The sequence below is a fragment of the Podarcis filfolensis genome, assembly GCF_964270895.1.
Source record: "Podarcis filfolensis genome assembly, chromosome: 8".
Lineage (NCBI taxonomy): Eukaryota > Metazoa > Chordata > Lepidosauria > Squamata > Lacertidae > Podarcis > Podarcis filfolensis.
This window is the reverse complement of record NC_139611.1, coordinates 59,922,846-59,948,374: the sequence shown is the minus strand read 5'-3', so window position 1 is coordinate 59,948,374 and position 25,529 is coordinate 59,922,846. Positions and strand designations below refer to the sequence as shown.

Here is a 25,529-nt window from a genome sequence, read left to right as displayed (position 1 = left end):
TTCTATCACTATTTGGGGATGGTGATCACACAGGGATTCATTTAGTCAGCCTGAATTGCAGTTTACACTTCTCAGGAATGACTGAAAGCACCACCATTTCCCACAAAGCCCAATTCCAGCACTGAGCTCTGAATAACCACTGAATAAAGGAAAGTTGGGAGGCACACCTGGAGAATGTTGTAGTCGCAAGGAAGATGGCTGCACATTATTTGGGGAGCTGCTGTTTCAGAAAATATTTATGTAACATTTCACATGTGAGAGTAACATGTGCCTCCCATTTACCCAAGGAACAAAAAAGTATATTAAAACACTGGTCTAAATGATCAAAACTGATTGGTGAGTTATCTCTGTGCCGCACATAATGTTGAAAAGGTACTGATGTTTTCAAAGGAAATATATGGAGGCGGGAAGGAATTTATCTGTGCTCCAGTCATACTTCCATTTTCTTAGCCTGTGTGTAGATGTTGCGCATGAAGTACGGCCTTCTCGGTGGTTGCACCACAACTGTGGAACACTCTCCCCAGAGAGGCTTACCAAGCAAGGTACTTCACCAGATAGCATCTGATGACATTGCAAGGCTCTTCTATTCACAGGACGCCATTATAAATTATTTTTGAAGGGTAGCTTTTACAATCTGCTTTCACTGTTTTTTCCATAGTTGGTTCATCTAACGGTTAATTTAAGGAAGGGGGTGTCATGTGGATTTTCCTTCCTAGCCATCCAAATATCTTGGGCCCGGGATGCCTTCACCCTACCCTCTTGCTATCTCACAGTTTTTACATTTTGAGAGAGAAATGGAAGAGGGGAAATCCACATAGCAAATTACATCTTCATTCAGTTTGATGAATGCTCCCAGCTATGTTCTTGGCAAGATGTTTTGTTCTTCCTAGCCAAGCAGTAGCGAGGGAAGGTCAGTGAGACTGCAAAGTTTTCTGACTCCCATAAAGTTGTAAGCTTCTGAGTATTTTCATGATCAACAAACAAAACCTCTTGGACAAAGGAGGAATCTCCAGCATATTATATACAGTGTAGATCAACACTGGCCCCCAGTGTTTGGATGAAATAATTTCAGATCTGAACCTCTGTCTCTCTGTCTTCCCCCTGCTGGCAAATCAAGGTGTAAAATGTTCTGATCATGTCCGATAGCTAGAATCCTAGAAGGCAATGTTTGTTGACCCATGCGGCTATTTGATAGCCCATTTGGGGGCAAATATGGAGGTTCTGGCTAAGGCAATATAACTGAGAAAAGCAAGTTTAGTGATTCTTTCTCAGGAAAATCGTCTGAAGATTTTAAAGAAACCTAAGAATTTGGTGAGCAGAATTTCTCCGGAAAATTTACTTTTGCCAGAAAAGAGGATTTTCATCAGTAAAGGACAAAAAATGCTTATGGTAATTAATATGTATAGATACATATTTAGTAGCAATCAGTGTAATTTAAATAGAAACACAGTACATCTCACTCCAGTGGCGAAGATACCAGGTGGCTTGTGTGGCTGCGGGTGCTGCTAGCCATTGTTGGGTGACTCCTGTTTCTTTCTTTTGATGGTTCTTTGCCTTTAAACCAGCTTTGGACTGGACAGCCCACAAATAGGGGACACCTTTCAATAGCAAGCTATCCTCTGAAAGCTCATGAGTAAATGCAAGCTTAGGGCAGGCTTTTGCAATAGACTGTCCCAGGCTGCTGGGACCCTGACATCTGCCCATAGATGCCGAGTTCTGCCTGGGAGGAATTCCTCTGAACACATTGCTCAAGTTTATTTAAACATCCTGAAGTTTCTGTATGCCTGTCACTGTGTTTGTTAAGGAGGAACATCTGTGCTGCAGTGGCAACTACCAGGGTCCTAGACTGCAGGAACATCCCTAGTCCCCTCCAAGCATTCAGGTTCTCTGTGGTAAAGAACTTCGTGGCCTGGTGTGTGTGTGTGTTACTCTTAATGGAGAGTAAACATCTGGGGTTTAATGGTATCCTGGAGGTCATGGCCATGGACTAGAAGGAATGCTATTTCTGTGAGAAATCATTGTGGCGGCAGTTCTAAATACATGAATTAGAGAGTGGGAAAGTAAGAAGGCATTGCCTTCCATCCCCTTGCAGTACTTATTGCTCGCAGCACTATTTCCATTCCATTGCAGTTCATCTTCTGCCAAAATTTACAATATTCGCCTGGCTGTCTGCTCTGGAGAAATTACATAACTTAGGTAAGTTACATAATTACGTTATGTATGTTGGCATTGTCTTACTCCACCCCATTGATTTCAGTGCAAAGCTAACACAATGCAAATGCAGAAAAGGTAATCAGTTGCATATTATCTGCAAAATGAAAGCAACCATGAATACTGATGATTTGGGCTGGAACGAATAAGCGAACACTGGTAATTTCTGCTCCTGTTTCTGTTTTCGTTGGAATTTTCTGACATCTCAATTAGCAAGTAATCCCCATCAAATGCAGTACGGCTGTGTTCCAAGTAACCATGCCTAGGATTTTGTTCGATTTGTACTTTCAATTTCCTCTCCTGTGCTGGCAGATTCCAGAAGTGGAAAATTGGAAAAAAGTGTTTTTTTCCCACATACCCCCCCTTCCCTCCCCATATCTACAAGATGGATGATGTCGCATTCAAAACCATTACATCTGAGGGTGGGGGTGGAGAGAGAGGAAGAGAGGGGAAAGTATCTTTCTGGTTGTTGTTTTTAGTGAACAAAGAAATAGAGAAGAGCGAGAAAATAGTTTCCATTTAGCTTTAGCTTTCTTGGCCATACTGGAAATGAATCATGACATAAAAGGGGGATAAAATGAAATGAAAAAAGATACCATTTATTTCCTCTTCTCTAGAGCTCGCTGGACACTTATTCTGAAGGTTAAAAAACTTTGCTTTGGCACTGAAACACATCACATGAAGATCGAGATAAAAGGCTCTCAAACAGCCACAGCCTTACTTAGCCAAGAATTATGGCCACAGATTGGGGAAAACAAATTTATCTGCCGACAAAGCTAGCATGGCTTAAGTGTTTTTAGAGGTGGTAGCTTTTTTGTACAGAGGTCATTGTAGATGAATGGCCATGCATGTTGTTTGCATGCAGAAAGCTCTGGGGTCAATGATAGGCACCTCCCATTAAAGATTTTCACAGCCACTTTGCATAGGAGTAGGTGGAGGAATAACACTTGCAAAGGAAGGCTCTATCCATCCTACCCTTCAATATCAAGATGCTCAGCTTCCAAATGCATATCCGTTTGTGTGTATTACTCAGGAAACCTGTAAGGTCTTGGCATAAGGTTGCCTATTCCTTAGGTGCTGGAGAACCAGTGTACTCACAGTGACAGTTGTTGGGGGACCAATGGTCTGACTTTCCCTCAAGCCCAAATGTCCTCCCCCAAGTATTTATGATTTAGAGCACCTTTATCCCATGCTTTAGCCAAAAAGGTTCCCACCAGAGCATCTTGCAAACACCAGTAATAAGAATGTTATTTCTTATTTAGGCTTACAGTCTTGAAGACATGACACACAAGGGGGAAAGGGTGGGGAGGGAGAAGGCAAGGAGGCAAGTCAGCTCAGGCAACAGTTATTGTAACAACCAACTTGGAACCCAGGGCATCTGATGGAATGGCTCCTTCTAGGTGGCAGCTCATGGAGGACTAAAGACAGCTAGTCTCTCAGCAGTAGGGATAGGATAGCCTTTCCTCTCCTCTCCCCTCCCCCTCTGTTCTGCAGCCTCGTTATCATACATATATATTACATATTACATTTTATATCTGGTTCAGCAAAAAAAAAAGCTGAAAAAAACGGGTCTTGCTATATAAATTGTCCTATTCGGTATCACATCCACCATTAATGATAATGCATCTTTCTCTAGAGAATCAGACCAGTTTTTATTTTTTTAACTTAATAATTATTAAAACATTGCACTTTTTAAAGGGCAAATGTGTTGAAAGATTCTCCTCTTCCTCTCTTGGCATACAGATTTTATGCTATCCAAACAGCCTGGCTTTCCTTTCCTTTTTGGACAGGGTGCGGAGTTGAAGAAGACTGTTAAAGCAGCAAATAACACTCCTTTCCTTATATGCATAAGTCCTTGGTTTTTTCCTTTGAATTATCATTAATTATTATTAAAGTTAATCTGATGTTTCAGTATTTTGACCTGACCTAAGTCCTTAACTGTGAGGGTACGTTGAATGAATGAATGAATGAATGAATGAATTTCAGGAAACTTCATCCACCCCCGCTCTTCGAAAGTGAATTGGCTGATGATTGAGGAAGTTGTGTGGGAACCTTATTTCCTAAAGGCAAAGGATGTTTCTCTCACTGATAAAGCTTCAAGGTTGGATCCACAATGGTGTTTAAAATATAGCTGTCATAGGCTGCCACAAGTAATTCAGGCAATAAAGTATTTCTTTTAGCCATGTAAATAAGGTAATAGGCAAGGCTGAGGAATGGATATCTATGTGCAAGCTGTGCAGAAGAGGATGGAGACAGAACTGTAGATTGATCTGGAGAGAAACTGGGGAAGACATTTAATCGGAATGGTAAATGAGCAGGGGGTAGTTTTCTCCCACTGAAAATTATCTGAGATGGTGCTGTTCTTGCCAGATTTGTTTATGTGAGAAACACGGGAGGAAGCATCTTTCTCAACTTTGTAAGGAAACCAGCTTCAAGCTTCTAGTATCAAAAATGGCCAGGCATATGTGCCCTTTGGGCTGCTTCTGGCTGGAGTTTGGATTCCACCTGGCAGCCACTGTTCCACCTGCTGTGGCAGAGGGAGAGGTGAAAAAACAGGGCTCCCCTCCATAAGCTCGGAGGGCACCCTGAATAGCCATCCTGCTAGAAAGTTTTAGTGCCTGAATTTTCTTGTTCCTGTTTGCCTTTCTCCTCTCCCTTCCCTGTTTATATGTGAACACGAGGTCTTTGTCATTTTGAGGGGGGGCAAGCATAGGAGAAATAAGTAATATGTCCCAAAGCGTAGGTGGTGCCACACTAAAAGATCAATTTCTTACAAGTGTGGAACAAATATTATGTGGCACCTGTAACAGTTTGATCGAAGCAGTGAATTGGGCTAAAGATGGGGTAAGGCACCTTTACACATAAACTGGTTCCAAGCTCTTGGGGACTTTATGCACTAATAATAACACCTTGAACTTCACCTGGGAGAAAATCAACAAGCTGTCCTTTGTGTCTGAGCAGAGCTGTTATATGCTGACAAGGTCTCATTCTTCTCAGCGGTTGTGGCCATTCAGACATTACAGAGACAGGTGTGTAAGCATTTTCATCTTTCCCCATCTTTTTTAAACATCCAAAGTGGTCCTTTTCCCCTCCCCCCCTCCAACTGTTCTAGGAGACATCACTGAGCAAATATCTGCACGTATACCCCTTTGCTCCCTGCTTTTAAAACATTCAGCAAATCTTTTGACAACTCCCAAAGGTTTTCTTCTTTTCTACATCCATTAATTTGATGCATCAGGCAGAGAACTGGATTTTTATTTGCGAGCCAATAAACAGGGCTTTTATGCAGCTGTATCTATCTCTGTCTTTTGCCTGCCTTGGCTTCCATATAATTACGGGAAGGGAGACTCTTTGGTTGGTTGTTAGCAGAAAAGCTTTTATGGAGGGGGGCCTGTTTCCAAAGGCTGTAGAGGAATTGGAAATTGGCTGGATCCAAAGGCTTGATGTTATTATTACACTGCACAGCATCTGATATAATAAATAATATCTATGCCTTAATCTCAGCAGCAGCTGAAAAGGGGACAGCTCTGACAATCAGGCAAACGTAAGCAATAATATTAGTTCAGAGGACACATTTGTGGTGGTGGAATTTTTATGTATTTAAGTTTATATGCTGCTGTATCCCAGGAACTCTTGGTGTGATTTACACTGCATTATAAAACATGAAAATATACTGTTCCTTGGCCCAAAAGCTCACCATCACTGAGTGAGCATGTGGAATTATGAAAGCAGGGAAGGAAAGAAGAGGGGAGAGAGGATGGGCATGCACAAAGGGCCCTTTTCATGTGCTCGGAACAAGAGCATGCAGAGTTACATTTTTGCATGTGCTCCAAGCAAGGCACATGCAGGAACACAGGAAGCTGCCTTATACCAAGTTGATCTATCTATCTCAGCATTGTCTACATTGACTGGCAGTGGCTCTCCAGGGTTTCAGATAGGGGGCATCCCCAGTCCTCCCTGGAGATGTTGGGGATTGAACCTGGGACCTTCTGAATACAAAGCAGGTGCTCTACCACTGAGCCATGGTCCTTCATGTAAAACAAGATCCTTCAAAGAAGGCACCTTTCCTACTGGCTTCTCTCTCTTATCCTGCCCACTTCCTGGGTATGTTTCTGGATCTGTGAAGGTGGATGTGATGGCAAGCACACATGCAGTGTGGATTGAGCAGGGCCCCATTTGAGCACACCTCAACAAAAGTATGAACCAGGGTGGAGATTTTTGTGGAAGTTCCTGTACGATTTCCCATGGCATCCCCATTCCCCTGTCACTCAGCACTGTTTTCATGTGAGTCATTTCTTCTGAATAGGCCTACAATGGAACTGAGAGTTCTAATCTGAGGTGGCCATAGTGAAAACTGAAGGAAAGACATCTTCACTTCATTAATCCAGAGCAGTTCTTCTCTGGCTTTGCTGCTGGCAGATGCCCTCAAAAAAATGTGGCTCTCAAAAGAAAAATGGTCAACACCTGCTGTAAGCACATTCCTAGGGACAGGGAAGGGTCAGCAGGGGTTAATTCCAATTTGCCTCTAATCCAGAGGTGGACAGTTCATGGCCTTCCAACTTTTATTGGAACATTGACTGTGTTGGTTGAGACTGATGGGAGTTGGGGTACCACAACATCCCAAGGACCACGGATCCTCCCCACCTGCTTAACCTAAAGGAAAGATATACTGAGTATAACCATCATGGGATACAGGACTAAACCTAATGGCCTAAGACTGGGTCCTAGCCTAATGAGCTAGCCAGAAGTGGTCTATGAACCCTGGAGTAGTATCAGCACATGTGATTGGCAGACAATATAAAATCCCAGGATTGGCTATGCTTGCTGTAAATAAGAGGAACATGGTCTTCTGACCTGGTCAACTGAACAGAACTTTCTGTCTTCTGGGTCTCAGACTCCTGCATAAGCCGAGGTTCTCAGTTAGGGAATACACTTACTAGGCTAGGATATATATGTCTGCAGCCCCAGCCCTGCCCATAGCCAGCTTACACTGATGTGCATTTTACAACGTTGTAATGTGCACCCAAGCCCTCAGGATGTGCATGTTGTCTAGAAGTGAATATCACATTTGCTAAAAGAGGCAAATGAGGCGGAATTTGTAAACGAGATTCTAGTTTTCCAAATATTATGTGTAAAGAAGCAAGCAGCCTCAACCTGCGTCTTATCTTAACAGTTCATTAAGTAAAGAGCAGAGAGTGTTCAGTGGTGACCTTTTTTAAGAAAAAAAAGAAGATAGATTTTTACTTGGAGTGACGTTTCGGTCATTAATTTCAAGCGAAGAAGGCTCAAAAGCCGGGAACAGGTTCAATTTTTGTTGCTGCTGTTTTAAAAATGACATCAATGATATAATTAAATTGGGTACTGGAGTGTCAGTGCAGAAAATGAAGTGCTCATTTTGTGCTGCTCCTCAAACCATTTGTTCATTTTAAATGGTGCCCCTATTTGTGGGAGCACTGGAGGATTCTTGCCTCATTTCCCATGTGATGGGGTGCCACAGTAATGCAGTCATTCTTGGTGGTATCTCTGTGTCATGAACTGGCAGAACTACAGGGAGGAGGAAGAGAATCCCAGTGAGGGGTGTAGCTGGGACTGGGACACACAGGGGCAAGCTGGGGAAGGAGAGGTTGGTGTAGGAAGTACTCATAGGGTGACAGAACTAGAGCAGCAGGACCCATCACCAGAGTCAAAGGGGAACGTCTTCATGAACATGGCTGGTGCTAATGTATAGGAAGCAATGGGCTGGGCATTCCAGGAGGCTAAGGCAGGCAAGGGCTCAAAACCCAGCTCAGTAGCTGGCCAGGTGGGGCTCGCTAGCTCTGGGAGGAGGAGTATAATTTCTCAGCTGAAGTAGGCTTGGAACAGGTGAAGGTCACCTGCCTCATCAAGTCCAGATGCTGCAGTCAGCATGCAAAGTATAGAAGGGCAGCAGAGCTGTGTCTACTCAATTACCCATGTTGATGGACCTCAGCTTGGATGCTCCAGGATCTCTGTGGGACTGTGCTTCAGTTTGGACTTTGGATGTGTGGATTGACCCTGGATTGGGGGCTTGACATTCTGACTTGCTGCCAGGTAGGCCAGGGGTTCAGGACACTCTAGTGGGCATCCGTCTGTCTCTGCAGACAGCGGAGGAGTGTGCCTTTGGGGGTGAAGTCAAACCACTAGAGAGTCATAGCGCCTGCTGTGTCTGTAGAGACTGAGGAGCACATTTAAACAACTGGGCTATTAAAGGACATTGAGCAGAGGTGCAATTAGCCACAACAGCATACATTAGGTGCTTGGGAATTGCCCCGCAGAACTGCTTCCAGGGCTGGTGTCAGCGCTTGACAACCATGGGAACTACCAGAGACACATCACCCTGGTGGAACCAATTGTGGATGACTGCTCCACCCCCATTTCTTATTTTCATCACTATGAACTGTGCCAAGCAATTGGATTTAGCCATCCTTTGAACTCCCTACAATGCGGCAACTAAACTCCATCTTGGGGCATTCTGAGACATTTATAGACGCAGCCACCCACTGCATCATCACTGCAGTCAGGTGGTCCCATTGGGACCCACTGGTTAGGGGCCAACAAGATGACACTTCTCCCATACCTTCTTTAGATCTGGAGCTGGCCCTGATAGCTTCACACAATAGGCATATTTACTTATGACATTTTGATTCAATGTTTCCTCTAAAATGCTCTGGGCAGAGTACACATTTATTTTCATAATGATCCTGGGAGGTAAGCCAGGTTGAGAGACAGTGGCCTGCTGAAGGTCATCTAGTGAACCTTTTCATGGCTAAGCAGGAATTTGAATCTAGGCCTCCTGCTCCCTAGTTCAGCTCTCTTAACAGGAGCACCACACTTTCTAGGTGGTGGACTCTCCTTCCTGAGAGGTTTTTAAGCAGAGGTTGGATGGCCATGTGTCATATATGATCTAGTTGAGGTTCCCACATTGCAGGTGGTTGGACTAGTGAGGCATGGCCAAACTTGGCCCTCCAGATGTTTTGGAACTACATTTCCCATCATCCCTGACCACTGATCCTATTAGCTATGGATGATGGGAGTTGTAGTCCCAAAATATCTGGAAGGCCAAGTTTGGCCATGCCTGGACTAGATGATGCTTGGGAACCCTTCCAACTCTACAATTCTATGATTTTGACCATGTGCACAGCCTAGTCAGCAACTGGACCACACTGAAGGAAAGATTATGTATAGTGGGGCCCCATTCCGCTACAGAGGGCTGTCTTCATGGAAGTGCTGTTGCCACAGGAATTTATTCATCTATCTTGCTCCTGAGTTAGCAGCTAAGTACTCCTCGAGGAACTAGAGACTTTCAGCTGTTAATCCCTAGAAGAGATCTAAGTTGTTTGTATAATATCTCCTATAAAAATGTGTTTTCTATTCATTTATCTTAAAAATCTAATTCTGTGTTCTGTGCTGCTGAAGTGACATTGAAAACTGTGCAAAACATTGGTGTTGGATATTGTAGAACATTAACAGTGACAATTAAAAATATGGGTATGCAGGGGGGCAGGAGAAGGAAACTAAATTCATTTGCCTCCAGCCAGCAGCAGACACTTTCCCGAAGATCTAGGTTTATACCCACATACAGTGGTTGCTAAATCTAAACTCGCTTCCAGTGGAAACACAATTCAAATAATAGCTGCCGCCAGAAAAAAAGGTATCTGTGGGGTTTGATGTAATTTGCAAGTTATAGTTTGAAGGATTGGGTGTCACTGTGGTTTGTCATAAAGCAGGAAATAAGCAATTAAGCAAAACAAGATGAGGATAAGGTAGAGCACATATGGACAGGTTTTGTTCCCATTGATTTGGTGTTGCCTGTCGTGATCCTTGAAGGCTGAGACATGAAGTGTGAACCATGGGGAAAGCACCCCTGTACTCATTTCCACCAATTCCCTGGGCCCGGAGCTCAGAGCTATTACAGCTTATCAAGGAAAAAGTTGTCATGTCACGATTCCCATTGTTTGATGCTTTGCATGGCCTGACCTGAAAGGTCTGGAAGAGGAAGACAAGACACTGCTCCTGTACTCTGAGTCTTTTCAGTGATGTGGAATAATGGGAAGGCAAGCGAGAGGGTGGTGGAAGAGGGCAGAGCAGTAAATGAAGCCTGTGTTTGCAGAAGGGACTGAACATTTGATTGATTATAGCTTGGTGCTTTTGACTAACCAAGTGTCATTCCTTCTTCTCCTGTTCTCCACTCAGTTCTGCCAAGTCACACATGTGGAAATCCAGGAAGGCTGCAGAATGGAATCCAGCAGGGGACGACGTTCAGTGTTGGCGACAAAGTGCGTTACAGCTGTAACCCGGGCTTCTTTCTGGAGGGTCATGCACTGCTCACTTGTCACTCCAGTTCAGAAAACACTGCCTCCTGGGACTTCCCTCTGCCCTTCTGTCGAGGTAAGTATGCTTCCCTTCCATTTATTCTGGGGAAGGGATGGTGTGTTAAATTCAGTTCTCCATATTTCCACATCAGGTTTTTTTTTTCCTTTCATGAAAATCGGTCAGCATGTTTGTTTGAATTGCTCCTAAAATGGACACTTTTGTTGCAATTTTGTCTAATATACACACCTCTGCAAGTAATTTCCCAGAATGCTTCTTATGCACACTTCACATGGCATATGCATTCTCGTATGCATTACATGGCTGGAGAATTGCGTTGCAAAATTCAGAGAAGTGAGAATTTTTGAAGGATGATTAAATTTCAGTCTGCATATTGTTTTTGGAAAGCGGGAATTATGTAGATTCATCTTTAAAGGCAAACTGGGTCATCCCCCCCCCAGTCACTATTGTTGGGTCCAGTGGCGTAGCGTGGGTTGTCAGCACCCGGGGCAAGGCAAGTAATTTGCGCCCCCTAACCCGTGGATTTGCGCCCCCTAACCCGTGGATTTGCGCCCCCTAACCCATGGATTTGCCCTAACCCCCAGATGTTGCGCCCGGTGCGGTCGGCCCCCCCTGCACCCCCCACGCTACGCCACTGGTTGGGTCATTCCAGTGTCTAGGTTCAGACTAACACTGTAAACATTTTGAAGCTGTTCTGTAGGGAGGGACAATACTCAGACTGCATTTTAATGGGATGTTTGGTTTTTGGTGTGGGGGGAGAATCTGTGTCATTCAGTCCAAATTCTGCACCAAGCAAAGCTGAATTGTGAGGCCTGCATATATAAACTAAGCTGGGAATATTTGAGTATTTTATTATGTATAATTTATTATGTTTCTGCTGAGCGGGGGGAGGAAGTGAAGTCCTCCTTATTAAAACCACTAGAAATGCTAATATCCAGTCATCTTACTTGCTTCCACAACTTCAGCTGACACTGGGCACGTAAATATAATTTGGTACCCATAATGGCATGAAACTTGGTTTTAAGTAAAAGGGAGAATGCATAAGAACCTAAATACTACATTTTGCATTTCCCCCCATGCGCTTCCACAGAATTGTGACATAAAAATAGTCCGCTTATACTATGGAATGTATAAGGAGGGTTGGGGGGGGTATGTCTATTTTCATTTCTTTTATGCATCTATAGAAAAGCTGTGGGTACAACCGTTTGAGAAGAATATTGATAAGCTGAAAGGTGTGCAGATGAAGGGTCTGGAAGCCAAGCCTTATGAGGAATGGTTGAGGGAGTTGGGTATGTTTAGCCTGGAGAAGAGAAGACTGAGAGGTGATATGATAGCCATCTTCAAATATCTCAAAGGCTGAATTAGATGACGCTTTGGGGTCCCTTCCAACTCTGATTATATGAAAGCTTCGCAATACCCCCCCACCTCACATTTGGGACTAGCCAGTCAATCTATAAGTAGAAGCATTTGAATTGATACACAGTAATAAATGTCGTGAGAATTCTGCCTCTCTCCTCCATTCTATCATGCATCCTACGTGCCCTTCACTCAATTATCCCATATTGATTCCTTTATTGATTCTTTGTTCATGTAATCAATTAGCAATCCTGAGCTGGAGCATACATCTTATATTTACATTGAGCAAAGATGGTTTGCCTAGCGATGCATAATTCCCGGTGCTTTCCTTAGTTTAATTCTGATATATGCAGCTGGCTGCATTTTTGTCTTGCATTTATCCACTCCTGCCCATTTTTGTTACCAGTGCTCTGAGTACGAAGAGTATGACTAGTGCAGCTGGGGTGATACCAGAGAGGGACCATTCTGCCTCCTTCATTTTTCTTCTCTGAAGTTAGCATCATCCATCTTGACTCCTTAGTGGAACTTCATGCTGAGTTGGTGCTTCCACCGAGAAACCTTATTTTTCAACTTGGCTGTAGGAAATAATCATTTTATCTCGGTGCTCTGCTCCGCATCATATTTTATTTTCTTGCAATAATAAGGGGGAGAACACTGCACTGGCAGAGACCAGTGTTGTATGTAGGACTGAGCCAAACCTACTTGCTGGACCCACAAAGTTCATAGAATTGTAGAGTTGGAAGGGTCCCCAAGGGTCATCTAGTCCAACCCACTGCAACACAGTGGTACCTCGGGTTAAGTACTTAAATCGTTCCGGAGGTCCGTACTTAACCTGAAACTGTTCTTAACCTGAAGCACCACTTTAGCTAATGGGGCCTCCTGCTGCTGCTGCACCGCCGGAGCACAGTTTCTGTTCTCATCCTGAAGCAAAGTTCTTAACCTGAAGCAGTATTTCTGGGTTAGCGGAGGCTGTAACCTGAAGCGTATGTAACCTGAAGCGTATGTAACCCAAGGTACCACTATACAGGAATCTCAACTAAAGCATCTGACAGAAAACAACACACCATCGAGGACTAATGTTGCAGACACAATTATCTAGGCGCAATTCAGCCTCTTGATAATCATGAAAGCCCTGGCCTCACTATGGTTCATCTCCCCGTGGAAGGCAGACCTGATATTGTCACTGCTGAAGAGATGCTTAACTGGTCTATTGACCCAGCGCTTTATGATGACGTCTTTGATGAACCTGGGCAACACCAAGCCTCGCAAGTGAAAACTACACTGCCAACAGGCAAAGATGCCCTCATCACAGAAATGCAGCCACCAGGTGAAAGTGGGGTCTCTGAACTGTGGGAGACCCTTTTGGGACCACTGTCTTCTATCTCACCGCATTGTGGAAGGAATTTTTTAGAAGCGTGGACTTGCTTCGCAAGGAGGTAACGGGTCTCAAGGCCACTACTGAGAGACCCTTGTGGGACTTGTTGAAAATGGCATCTTGAGTGCAGCCCCGCCTTCCAACAATGAGAACACAGAATCTGGAGCCTTAAATGACCCATCACTGCATTACATTGTGGATGAGCAAATGCTGTTTGAGGCGTTTGCCAGTGTGGGGTTGCTGGGAACCAAGGATTCAGGGCAAGCTGGGAGCCCCAGACTAAACATTATGCATATTCAGCAGCCCTTGCTGCATGGTGTTGCTGCTATCTAATGGCCTTTAACCCACCTGTTAGGGCGTAAGTGGCAAACCCATGGGTAGAATCTGATCTGTCAAGCTGTGGGAAATGGTCTGCCAGGCCACACAGCTTTTATCTTCTGATACTAGAGCTGTGGTGCTCGGTAATGAGATCCAGAGATAAGGCACTCTGCCTGCTCTTTAGATAGGAAAAAGAAAATGAAGCATTTCACCCCACCCCAGAGCCATGTGGTGGTGTGGGTCCTTTAAACACTGCAGTCACAGATCATATTGTGAAGACTAAAAGAGAATGTTGTGTATGTGTGTGCGCATGTGAGTTTGTGTCCATGTATACGATCACGCATTACGGCTGCATATGTGCAATGAGTGCGTGTGCTGTGTATGTGGATTTGTATGTACTCTCTTTCTCTTTTTTTAGCTACTCTGGGCAACAATGGGAGCGTCAATTATGCACTGCCACCTGCAGCCCATTAGAGGCAGAATTGCCCAGAGAATACTCATCCCATTCTGAAAATTCAGATCACGTCCCTGCATAGCCAGCTCTGAATCTGTGGTTCTCTTATGGCTGTTGATTATTTTTTCACAGTGATCACGTTCCTTTATCTCTTTTGCCTGTTCCAATTAGCTTTAGTCAAATTTATCTTCTGCGCCAGCATTATACTAACTTTCCTCACTTATTAGTTTGCACACCAGTGGGAGGAATGGCAGCGTGCAGGCATTTGTGCCTATTAGGGGAGCAGCCACATGAAGAACCTCAAAATCGCACACACACCCCAGCATCATGCATTGTGACAAATTAGACTTGCAGAGATGAGACAGTAAAAACAAATACCCATCTCTGGCAGGAGTGAAGAATGTGGCCTTCCAGATGTCTATGGGCTATAGCTCCCATCATCTCTGGCTGTTCACATGCTGATTGGGGCTAACTGGAACAGCTGGAGGGCTGCAGGTTCCCCATATCAGATCTATAGCATCTACACTATTTTCATACTTGTTTCTAAGTTGACTTGTTTGCCAAGGGGAAAAGTGAAAGGATACCTGTTGAAGGCAAAGGAAGATGCACAGCATTTTGAAAAATCGTTGCTGTTGGAGTTGCCACAACCCAGGGTTCCAATCCCCCCTTTTTCAATGGAAAAGGTCCCAGAAAGTGTGCATGGACAAAAATAGATCACCTGCTGTCATTTTGCTGTGCTAGCCCCAGTGATCAGCTGAATGCCAGGGCTTTCAAAGCCCTACACACAACACTTGTAAGCCCCCGTGATTGGCCAAAAACCTATTTAGAGTTTGCTATCAGTCCAGTTAAGCCTCTTTGGTTTCCATCTCCATTCCATTCCATTCTGAGCTGTGCATGGTGCTATCAACTTCCTTGGTCCTGCCCATCGGAGACATGACCTCTGCTTCGTCTGACAACATTTCTGGAACCCCCTCCTTTCTGGCCATCCTAGAACTTGACCTTTTGCTGTGTCTGCCTGTGCATATTGGAACTGGACTCCTGTTTGCTGACCTGCCCTTCCAGACATCAACCTAAAATTAAATGACTCTGCTTACTGCACCCTGGGCATGGAAACCCATTGTTATTTCTCCCACTGTAGCTGTGCCACCACAGACCCTTTCCCCAACAGAGGCTGCTGCCTCAAATAAAACAAGAGTGCAATCCAGTTCTTCCTTGGAGGCACTCTTGCTGGGAAACCCTGGGGTTCCTCAGACCATGTCAGGGGTTATTTAATTAGAAGATCAGTAATGGTAGACAAGCTACCCTGAAAGACAGCTCCCCCCACCCCCGCGTTGTGTGAAAGTAGGTGTAGGGAGTGCCAGGTGTGTTTTAGGATGGGAATTTAGTTAACACAGGGTGGCAATGAAGCCAACTGTCCTAATCCCCATGTTGTGTGAAGTAGGGTATGAGCGGAACGTTTCTGGAATCCTCTGCAGCTCTCAAGAGTCTTCAGATGTGGAAAGAATTCTCTTAAGATTTAAAGTTTGAAAGCTCCTGCCTTGGAGGAAGACTCTACTGACGTGGGGAACAGGGCTGTTAAAGAAAAGAATAATGGAGATCCTAATAAACTGCTGGTCAATTGTTAAAAGGGCCAAGCAGGTCAATAAGTTGATAGTAACAACCTCTCATGCCTTTCACTGAGTGAGTCCAGAATTGTCTTGTCATTGACATGGTCTGCAATTTACAGCACAAGCTGATGCGTGCTTCCTTAAAAACCCATTGGGCTGCTGTGTCTTGTAGGGCTTTCTCCCAGGAAAGTGTGCATATGATTGAAGCTTCAGTAGCATGAGAATCATCATATAGGGAGAAAGACAGATCCAGTGTCCTGCTGCCTATGGTCATTCAGCTGGAAGTCTCAATACATAAATAAAAATGGATAGAGATGTGGCACCCAGCTGTAACCAGCGCAGGTCTTGCTGAAAGTGGCTTCACTGTATACAGAGGCCCAACGTTTCCCAGGAGGCGCATTTTCGTGGGTGCAGCTGCTGCAGCATTGTCAGCACTGGCGTGGAAGCCCCATTACGCCACAATTGATTCTCGAGCTCTGAGCTAAAAGAAGTAATAAATCCCTCAACTGCACAGACTCCCTGGTTGAGTTATGGCTATCATTTGTTTCGTAGTAGAAGGAGGTTTTTTGTTTTTTAAAAAGGGCAAGAAATGCGCCAAAAAATGAAAGAGGGTTGCTCCTTTGGTCCACAGCACTGACAGCTGGCAGAAAGGGCTGGAGCATGGGACATCTTCCATTGCACAGTTTGAGAAGTGGTGGGTTGGCATTTTGTTTCCTGGGCCAGTTAGGAAGCATTCCAGGGCAAGAAACCAGAGGCATGCTTCTTCTGTCCCTGGTAGCTCCTCCTCCCTCTCCAGGGGAAACCCTGTTCATGTTATTTTCAGAGCTGCTGTGTTAATGGATTTGATTCTATGATTTTGCAAAAACAAAACAAAAAACAAACCCACAAAATAGATAAAAGGGTGAGGGCAAGGAGCAAATAACTATGTTGGAAGCAACCTGTCCTGATCACCACTGAGCTAAAATAACGTCATGTAAAATATTTCTCTTTTAACCAATTTTATTGTAAGACCTCCTCTAAAAGCACCTTCTATCACCTTCTTGGTTTCTGCAACTTTCACCACCTTTCTTTCTCTACCTCAGGCTTCCTCAAATTCGGCCCTCCAGATGTTTTTGGCTTACAACTCCCATGATCCCTAGCTAGCAGGATCAGTGTTCGGGGATGATGGGAATTGTAGTCTCAAAACATCTGGAGGGCCGAGTTTGAGGAAACCTGATCTACCTCCTGCTGGTGCCCATTTCTCCATCTACCTTCTTCCCCCCTCCTCCTGCCCCCACCCCTGCCTGGCCAGATGGCGGTTGCCCCCCCATCTACCTTCTTGAAGTATTTGTCCTCTGTTACCTGTTTTCCCTTTGTTTTTCCCTTCCTCTCACCTTCCTCTCCTTTGCCTCCTTGCATGTTCTCAGTTCTTCCTCTGCTATATTTATTGTTGCCTCCTCTCCCCACAACCCTTTCTATCATCAGCTGTCTGCCTCTAGCTTCTTTCCTTGCGCCTTCTTCCATATTCTCTTTACCTTTTCGAACATTTCTCTTCTTTCTTTTTTCACCTTCCACTTCCTTTTACCTGTCAGCAATGTCTTTCCGTCTCCCTCTCATTTTCTTTTATACTCTGCTCACTTTAATTCACCTTATCTGCTACTTCAGTTCACCTCTCTGTGATCCTTGGCCCCTCCTAATGTCAGCTTGCCTGGGGGGGGGGAAATCAACAGGATTTCTTGGGGAGATCACTCTCTTAACTTAACAAAGGCAGCAGCTGTTCTTTGTTGCCTCTTTGCGGGATGCTCATGTTTGAAGAAACTTGTTTCTCCCACTCTGAAGCAACACATTGTTGTTCCAAAACAAGAAGTTTCTTTTTTCTAGTTTGCAAAGTCTTTTCATTTTACAGTTCTTTTTTAAAAGCAACTAAATATTAATACTCCCAAATCAATGCTGAAATATTAAAGATGCAGTCCTGTGTATACTTGAGTGAGCCCTTTAAAAATAAATGGGCCTTACTTCTGAGTAGACTTGCAGAGGATTTGCTTAGGAATTCAATTAAGAGTCTCCCTTCCTAAGGAGCCAAATCTCCCCTACCTTTCCTGCACCCCCCCCCCATCTTTTATGGATGCCCTTCCATCTGCACTTTTCTTGTGTCAGCCTACCTAAAATTAAATGTATCAAAAATAAATCTGGGAAAGTTTCAATACCCTCATAACCTATTATAGGCAGCAACTGTTTGCTGCTGTCTAACACCACTTGCCAGTAATTTTGAGTTAAGTCCCACATTCATTTAAGGCCCAGTTCTTTCAGTGGAGTGCCCATTTGCTTCCCCAGTCTAAAGGCACTGTGCCCATCCTATTCCTTAGAAGCAAAGAGCAAGGGGTGTTCTGTTCACTGGGTCACTGTCTTAGCTTGCTTAGCTATGTTGTTCTGCTGTGCTGTCAAACCTTCACCTTGCTGATCTGCACTGTACTTATCTGAGCATGAAAGATGCTGGCAGAAACCATAATCCAAGTTCAAGTTCTTCATCTAGCAAGATCCAGGACAGTACAGTGGTACCTTGGTTTTCGAATGTATCCATTGACGAACATTTCAGTTTTTGAACACCGTAAGCCCAGAAGTAAATTCTTCAGTTTTCAAACACACCTCGGCAGTTGAACATACCACACAGCTTCCATTGAGTGCAAGATCCCGAGGCCTAACTGTCAGCTGTTGAGTTTTTGGTTTTCAAATGTTTCAGAACTTGACCCGTCTTCCAGAATGGATTACATTCGAAAACCAAGGTACCACTGTACTGAGCTATATGAACAAGTATAAGACAAGTAGCAACTTGTCTTCCTAAGGTCCTGGAAACAGAATTCTAAAATCAAGTGTGGCTGATATGATTGCTTTGCCACCTTCAGTTCAGTTTAACTTAGCCATAGGTAATAGTGATCAGCAGAAAAGAGCTGACATACGCAGATGAGACAGCATCCGAAGTTACAAGCATCCAAGGGGAAAACACCAGAGTAAAACCATAATTAAAATATTATGTCTGTCAACCTGTTGCAGGGTGATCATGCATATAATTGCAAAGCATTAGGAGGAGAAGTAGAAGTAGTCAACAAAAAATGGATACAGAACCAGCCCAATAACAAATATATCTGTTTTGCCGAACCTCTACAAAATTTACCCACTCTCTCCAAATACCTGTACGTTCCAAAGATCTTCAGCTCTTGAGAGGTGTGTCATTTGAATCCTCTCATGGCTCATTGCCCTCATGGTTGAATAGAGATGCCACCACACCATCTTCCATGCTCTAGGAGGAATAAAAAACAAAAAACAAAAACCTTCCTCCCGCCACATAGGCAAAGCTTGCTAAGTGAAAAACACCCCAAACCCTTTGTTAGTTAGTTTGCTGAATTTAAGCGGAGCTGATGGGTTTATGACTCCACTTGGCAGCTGAGCACAGATTCAGGAAGCCAGCCGAAGGAGTTGAGAACATTTGTAATGCTGCTTTTTAACCATATCAAATATGCATTATCTCATTAAAAGTGCCCTGGCCTATTAGAACTCAAACAGTTGCTTGGAATGCGCTGTGCACAAAGTGTGTGTTTATGTTTTGTTTTTATTTATTTATTAATCCAGGGCTCTTGACAGGCACTTTGATATGTTGTAATAATAAGTTAAAAATAAGCTCATCAAATTAGGGGGAATATTAACAAGTAGTGCTGGAAGCTCTTAATATTTTAAAAGGATTTTTTAATTAAAGTTTCAAGAACAAAGGGGATAATTCTCCAGAAAAGGAACCAGCTGGTTTATACTGTTTTGGTATCGGGTCTGACATAATGGTTTTATTCAGAGAGAGTGCCGTGGGATGATTTCCATGAAGAATTTAACGGAGAAATGATTTTCAGGATGGAAAATCGACTCTTTAATTGGGGCCTTAAAAAAAAGAAATATCCACATTGTCTCTGTCATCAGTATTCCTGCTGTCCTGTTTCTTAAATTGTCTGTCAACAGTCATGTCATCCAGGCCTCAGGAACTTGAACTACAAAACTCATAGCCTTGGGCTGTGACCTATCTTGGTGCGTTACCTGGGACCATGTGTGCTTAGACCTCAAAGCACTCTTCAGATGTGGAAAGGAATGCTGCTGCACACCAACTGCTACTGTCTAAAACACATCGATTCACAAGCACTGGGAAGCCTCTGGATTGGGCAGGCCTACTATGTGGACTGATAACCTGACTTTCTGCTCTTCACTGGTCAGCACAACAGAAGGAGATGGGGCTGTGTGTAGCATCCACCTCTGTGAATATGGCAGGCAGCAAGGGGCCTCTGGTTTGGCCAATCAAATATACTATAAACTCTAGAAGTTGCCCCAGCCTGCCTGACAGAGCAATGCCTTATGCCAGCTGAAACCCAGCTGTTCTGGCTCCAGCAACTGACCTTAGGGATCCCAAGATGGAGAGAACACACTCTAGTTCTAGATTTTGAGGATGATCACCACACAACTTTGGCCTGATCATGCTATCACGAGTACCAGAAACTTAGTCTGATTTACCCAGATGAGGATGCTGGAAATGGTTCAATGAATGCAGAGTGTTATCTGGAAAGCCCCTGGTTTTGAAGAAGATTGCCTCAGCCACAAATTAACCACTATTCCTCTCAGCTTCAGTGTCTCCCTTCCTAATTATGGAGAGAATACCACTGGCCTGCTTAGAAGGCTGTTGGAAGGGTTCCTGAGGTACTTTATGATAAGCACTTGAGCATTAGACATATATACAGTAAATACTTAAAACTAATTCTGTTATTACTCATTCTGTTCTAAATGGAACTTGGGCTTTTGGAAGGCCAGTAAAGGATCGTGGTTGTCACAGTTGAACTCTGCCTAGACCTTGAACTTGAACTATCCTCAGAGGAGGAGCAAGAGGAGCAGGACTCTCCAGCAAATCTCCATAATGCCAATGTTCCTGAGGAGACCTTGTCCTAAGGAAGCCTTGCCTTACATCAGCTGCCTGGATTCCTGGACTACTCTCGTCTGACCCAGAACCACAAGGGTAGAGGAGGCAATAAGCCAGGCAGAAACTTCAGAGCCAAAGTGCCCTGCTAGTTGCCTGCAAGGCTACTTGGGAGGAGGCTGAAGGTCACTGAAGCACCTGTTTGGATCAGGGCCTGTCAGCAAAAGCACCTTCATTGCTGAACCTCTAGCCTTCCTCACATGGGGAAATGCGTAATGGACTCCACAGAAGTGATTAAGAAACTCACATGTCCATGGCTTTCAGACACTGTTCCTGTCCCTCAAGTGGCTGTAGCAATTATTTGCCAATTTGGCTTGTTCCTTTTCAAAATGCAGACAGAATTGTGATTTGGGTTATTTCTGCCCCGAGTACCAGCTGTCACACACAGGGATGCAATTTGTACTTACGCAATGTGTTTGCCTCACCGGCTTGACACAGTTGGGCAACAGATGGTCATAAGAAATCTGAGTTGGCGTGAACGAGAGCTTCTTTCCTCCTGGAGTTTACAGCAGTCATTTTAGGCCCTGCTCATTGAGATGGTGGCTGAACTGTTCAAAAACCAAGATTCTCCCAAGCCATATCATAACTTGGGCTCAAAGTGTGTTAGAGATCACTTCCTTCCGCTGGATACCGTTATAATATTTTAAGGTGCACAGAGAGATTCCTCTTAATGATGCTATCCCTGTACTAGATTCAGGCAGCAAATGTGGGGAAAGAGATGTTCTCAGTGGATCCCACCTCCTTAGGGATCTCCCTTGCTGGAGCATTTAAGTTTGTGTCCAGCTTTTATGCCCACCCAGTACCTTGCTCCAAACTTAGCCTCAATTCCAGATGACAGATGATGATCTGCAAGCTTTATTCAGGCTTCTGAGTTCTATTTGTGGCTCCCCCTCTTTTTAAGACTGTTTGAAGTATTGGGAATAAGATACTGATGCAAGAATTCTCCTGCACAATGTGGCCTAGTGCTTCACCATAAACTTCAGTATACCTACCAACATTACAATTCCAGAGATGCCAAATCCTGAGCACCTTTTGGACCAAGTGTCTTAAGTTGTACCTGTTTGGACTGGCCTTTGGGGGTGTGGATTAGCTCAGCCCAAAGCCTTTGGCACAGATTATGCGGGAAATAATCAAGATAACATTGTGACAATATGCCCTGGTGGTAAATATTCCAGGACCAAGCCAGCTGTCTCTTTTTTTAAAAAAAAAATATTATTAACCGACCAATCAAATCAAATCAAATCACATCACATAAATTCCGAATTACAAAGCCGAATTTTAATTTTTTGTTGGGGTGACCCATATTTCAAGTTCCGAAGGGGGATTCTGATCATCTTCTTGCTGCTGCGTTAATATCCACAAATCTGTCCAAATAATGTTCATAATTCTATCCAGTCTTATCTTGCTGTTTCCACATCTCATCTTGTTCGTATATTTTTCTATTTTTCTTTATGATCTCTTCTGATAATCTCCTTAAGCAGATAAACACCAATTATAATCCTGTGTGAATTTTTCCGTTCGTCCAGTCATCATATCAAGATGGTTTCCATATATCATCACTTTCATAACAGCACTCTTTCCATCATTAATCTCGCAAATCTGTCGCACTTTAGTCCCTCTGAGGAGGCTCACCCACAATATGAAAACAGACTGTTCCTCCTCCCAGACATAAGTCTTTTGACAGAACTTGCCAAGATGGCGACGATATTTTTTGCTTCGTCATTCCAAAGCTCTTATGCTTTCTACGATCTTCTTGAAACATGCTTTGGTTAGAAAATTATCTCCACACAGTCTTAAATCCACAGCTTAAGTCATTTAAACGGCATTTCTGACTTGTGACTTGGGGGGGGGGGTTCTTGGTTAATCACATAGAGAAAAGAAAGGAAAGTTTTTCCCCCTCCCCCATCCAGTCCCTTTGCCGAACATACCGAACCTTAGTGTGTCTTCTCATGATTTATTCTTGTTCCTCCGACCCGTCTTGTTTATCAGAGATCTCTTCAGTTAGCAGTCTTTACTCCCCCTTCTTCCTTGAAATATGTGCATTAGCTTCCTCCTAATTGTTTCTTTTGAAATTGCTGCAGCTAGAGGCGCGAATCAGAGACAGTGTCCAGGAGCGCCGAGATCCGCACAAGGGCTTTCTGCCTAGTGCCCCCACCCCCACAAATTCGGGGGTGGTATAGGGCACAGCAGGCAAGGGCAGTCCCCCCCACACCCTTGGGGGGGCCGGGAGGCTGTTTACTTCCATCACAGCCTCTTAATTACCTCGTGTGGGTCGGAGAGATGTTATTGTCAGCCATCTTCCGATGCGCCCCTAGTGGCCACCCCAAGCCAGCTGTCTCATATTGTGAAAAGGAGAGCTCTGCTGATTTGACCAAGGATCAGTCTAGAGCAGGGGTAGCCAACATGCTGCTCTCCAGAGATTGTTTTCCTGACCATTGGCCATTGTGTCTGGAGCTCATGGGAACTGTAGCAAACACTAGAGGGCACCATGTTGGATATCTCTGGTCTAGAGAAGAAAAAACTGGCAGAACCAAAGAAGCAGATGAAAGCTTGTCAAGTCATTGTGGGATAAGGTAAGGACAGTGCAAGGAACAGTGCAGGTTTACAGGTACATTTTTAAATCCCTCTGCTGGGTCTGACTGAAGGCCCATCTAGTCTGGATCCTGTTTCCTGCAGTGACCCAACAGCTATCCCAGGCAAGCAGGCCATGGAGGCAATAGCTCTCTGCTTGTTCCCCAGTAGTTGATGTTCAGCAGCAGGCTGCCTTGACTCATGGTGAACCTAGGTATTGTGGTTAGTAGCCAATAATGCTTGCATACTTCATGAATATGTTTACTCATTTTTTAAAGATGTACAGTAAGCTCGCAACTTACACCTGGGGATTATGCCTAAAGACAAAATTGTGCATAGTCAAAAACATATGGGTTGCAATGCATGTAGGATTGCTGATTGCTGAAGTCTTTTTTCCTGGATGCCTGGCCCCTTTCCACCCCCTTTTAATTTATTTTATTTTTTGAGAATATTTTGCCAAGAGCCTAAAGCTGAATGCACACAAGTTAAATTCACATAAGTTGCAAGCTTGCAGCATATGACATCACAACAGCTTTGCCTAAAGTAGGAATGCGATCTGATGAGCTGCTTCAATACCCTAATGAGAAGTGTATAGGGCTTAGGCTATAAGAGACTGATGTATAATAAAGATGGTATTGGGCCTTTCAAATATTTCCCTCTCTTCAGTTTGAAGAGGACACCCAGGGAGTGGATGTATTGGGGGGGGGAGTTAAGAGGCTGTTTTGCTGCTGGCATAGTATTGTGTGACCTGAAGTTTCCAGATATAGGACTGATGAGTTTGACGCACCAGTGCTGTAAATGTTCAAGTGGAGATGACCTGTGCCTTCAACCAGAAGTCTTTTGAAAATATAATGACCATATTTATCCTTGGGTTTTAAAGCTGCTTGAGATAAATAGGTGTTCACCATGTAAAGCTGGAGAGAGCCCCTTGACGAACGCATCTGCAATGCTGTTCTGTAGTGTGCATTGTAAAGTTAACAGGCTTTTGTTGGCGCCTTCTCAATAAATAGTGCCGCCTTTTGATGGCACTCCAACATCCTAAAGTGACACACTACCACAATGCAAGTCAAATTAATTCTTCACTTCCCTTTATCTTCTTCCCCATGTTTTTCGTCCTTGATCCTCCTACTTTATTTGCTCTAATAGCTTTGCGTTAATAGAGTCAGCTTGTACAGGAAGATAACCTGTGGCAAGCCACGGATCCCGTTCTCTTTCTGCACAGTAAATGCTGTCAGCTTTACTGAATGACTTGTGTGTGTGTGTGTGTGTGTGTGTGTGTGTGTGTGTTGCTTATTTAGAGGTGGGACCTGCAGCAAAACATTGCAGCGTGGAGTACAGTACTTTTGTTTTGGATTCCAACAACTCCAGTCCATGAAAAACCCTCCATTCAGGTTTTTCATGCCTCTGTCCTCATTTCCTGTTTTTGGGTCTGGTTATTTCCCCTTCGGTATTTCTGTCCTTCTGCAAACCTTGGGCTGCAAACCCCAGCCTGCTGATACCTCTCTTTTATGTGTGGGCAGTGCTGTTTTGGCTACACAAGCAGCAATAATCACAGACTGAACTTGGAACTAGAGGAAACCCCCCTAATATTAATAGTGATTTAATAGCAAAGGTGAGCAAATGCACCCATTCCGTTCCTATATCATCCTTTACTACTCAGCCCTCCCTTACTGCATTCATTGCCAAACTCCTAATGCTTTGGGGATGAGGCTTTAGATATTGAAGAGATGATGGAGTTTGGGAGGAAGGGAGAAAATAATTTCCCTTGCACCAGCTCTGCAATTCTATGATATGTTTTCCAGTTCTGGTTCTTTGTTTTGATGCTCAGCTCTAACTTGTTTGCAAAACTCCCACCTTCCTGCTCCCAGTCCCTGTTTCAGCCCTCAAAGACTGAGGAAAATGCTGCAACTCCTACCTCTGGAGACACTCTGCTGTGAGATACTTACAGAACAAGAACCCAATTAATATTTTTCAACAATTGTTATCAACTGGTGGCAATGAAGGCAGTATTTTTGGTTGCTAACATAATATATTTCTGAAATATGGAAGGGGGGGACTTGTGGTCTTTTCTCTTTTTTAATATGCATGCTAAGCAACGGAGAGGATTACATTCATGAATCAGTCATTTTTAAGTCGTTTTTAGCCATGAGCTATTACGAATAATTGCCAGTTATATATACCACTTGGCACATGCACACACTCTATGGCATAAGCAACAATAAACTAAACAGAACCAAATATTTGACTGTGACTTGTCAAAAATTTAAATAGATTAAGTTTTAAAAATGAAAATGTCCAACATGTCAA

The 25,529-nt window shown here is 43.9% G+C and overlaps 1 protein-coding gene across 4 annotated transcripts in view; it reads left to right on the top strand.

Moving 5' to 3' along the window:
• Positions 1–25,529, top strand: part of CSMD2 (CUB and Sushi multiple domains 2) — a 486,383-nt gene that overhangs the window by 135,694 nt on the left and 325,160 nt on the right. For all 4 annotated transcript variants that reach the window (XM_083625414.1, XM_083625410.1, XM_083625416.1 and 1 more), the window contains exon 4: positions 10,423–10,617. In XM_083625414.1, coding sequence (XP_083481540.1) covers positions 10,423–10,617 — 195 coding nt within the window. The remainder of the gene's footprint in view (positions 1–10,422; positions 10,618–25,529) is intronic.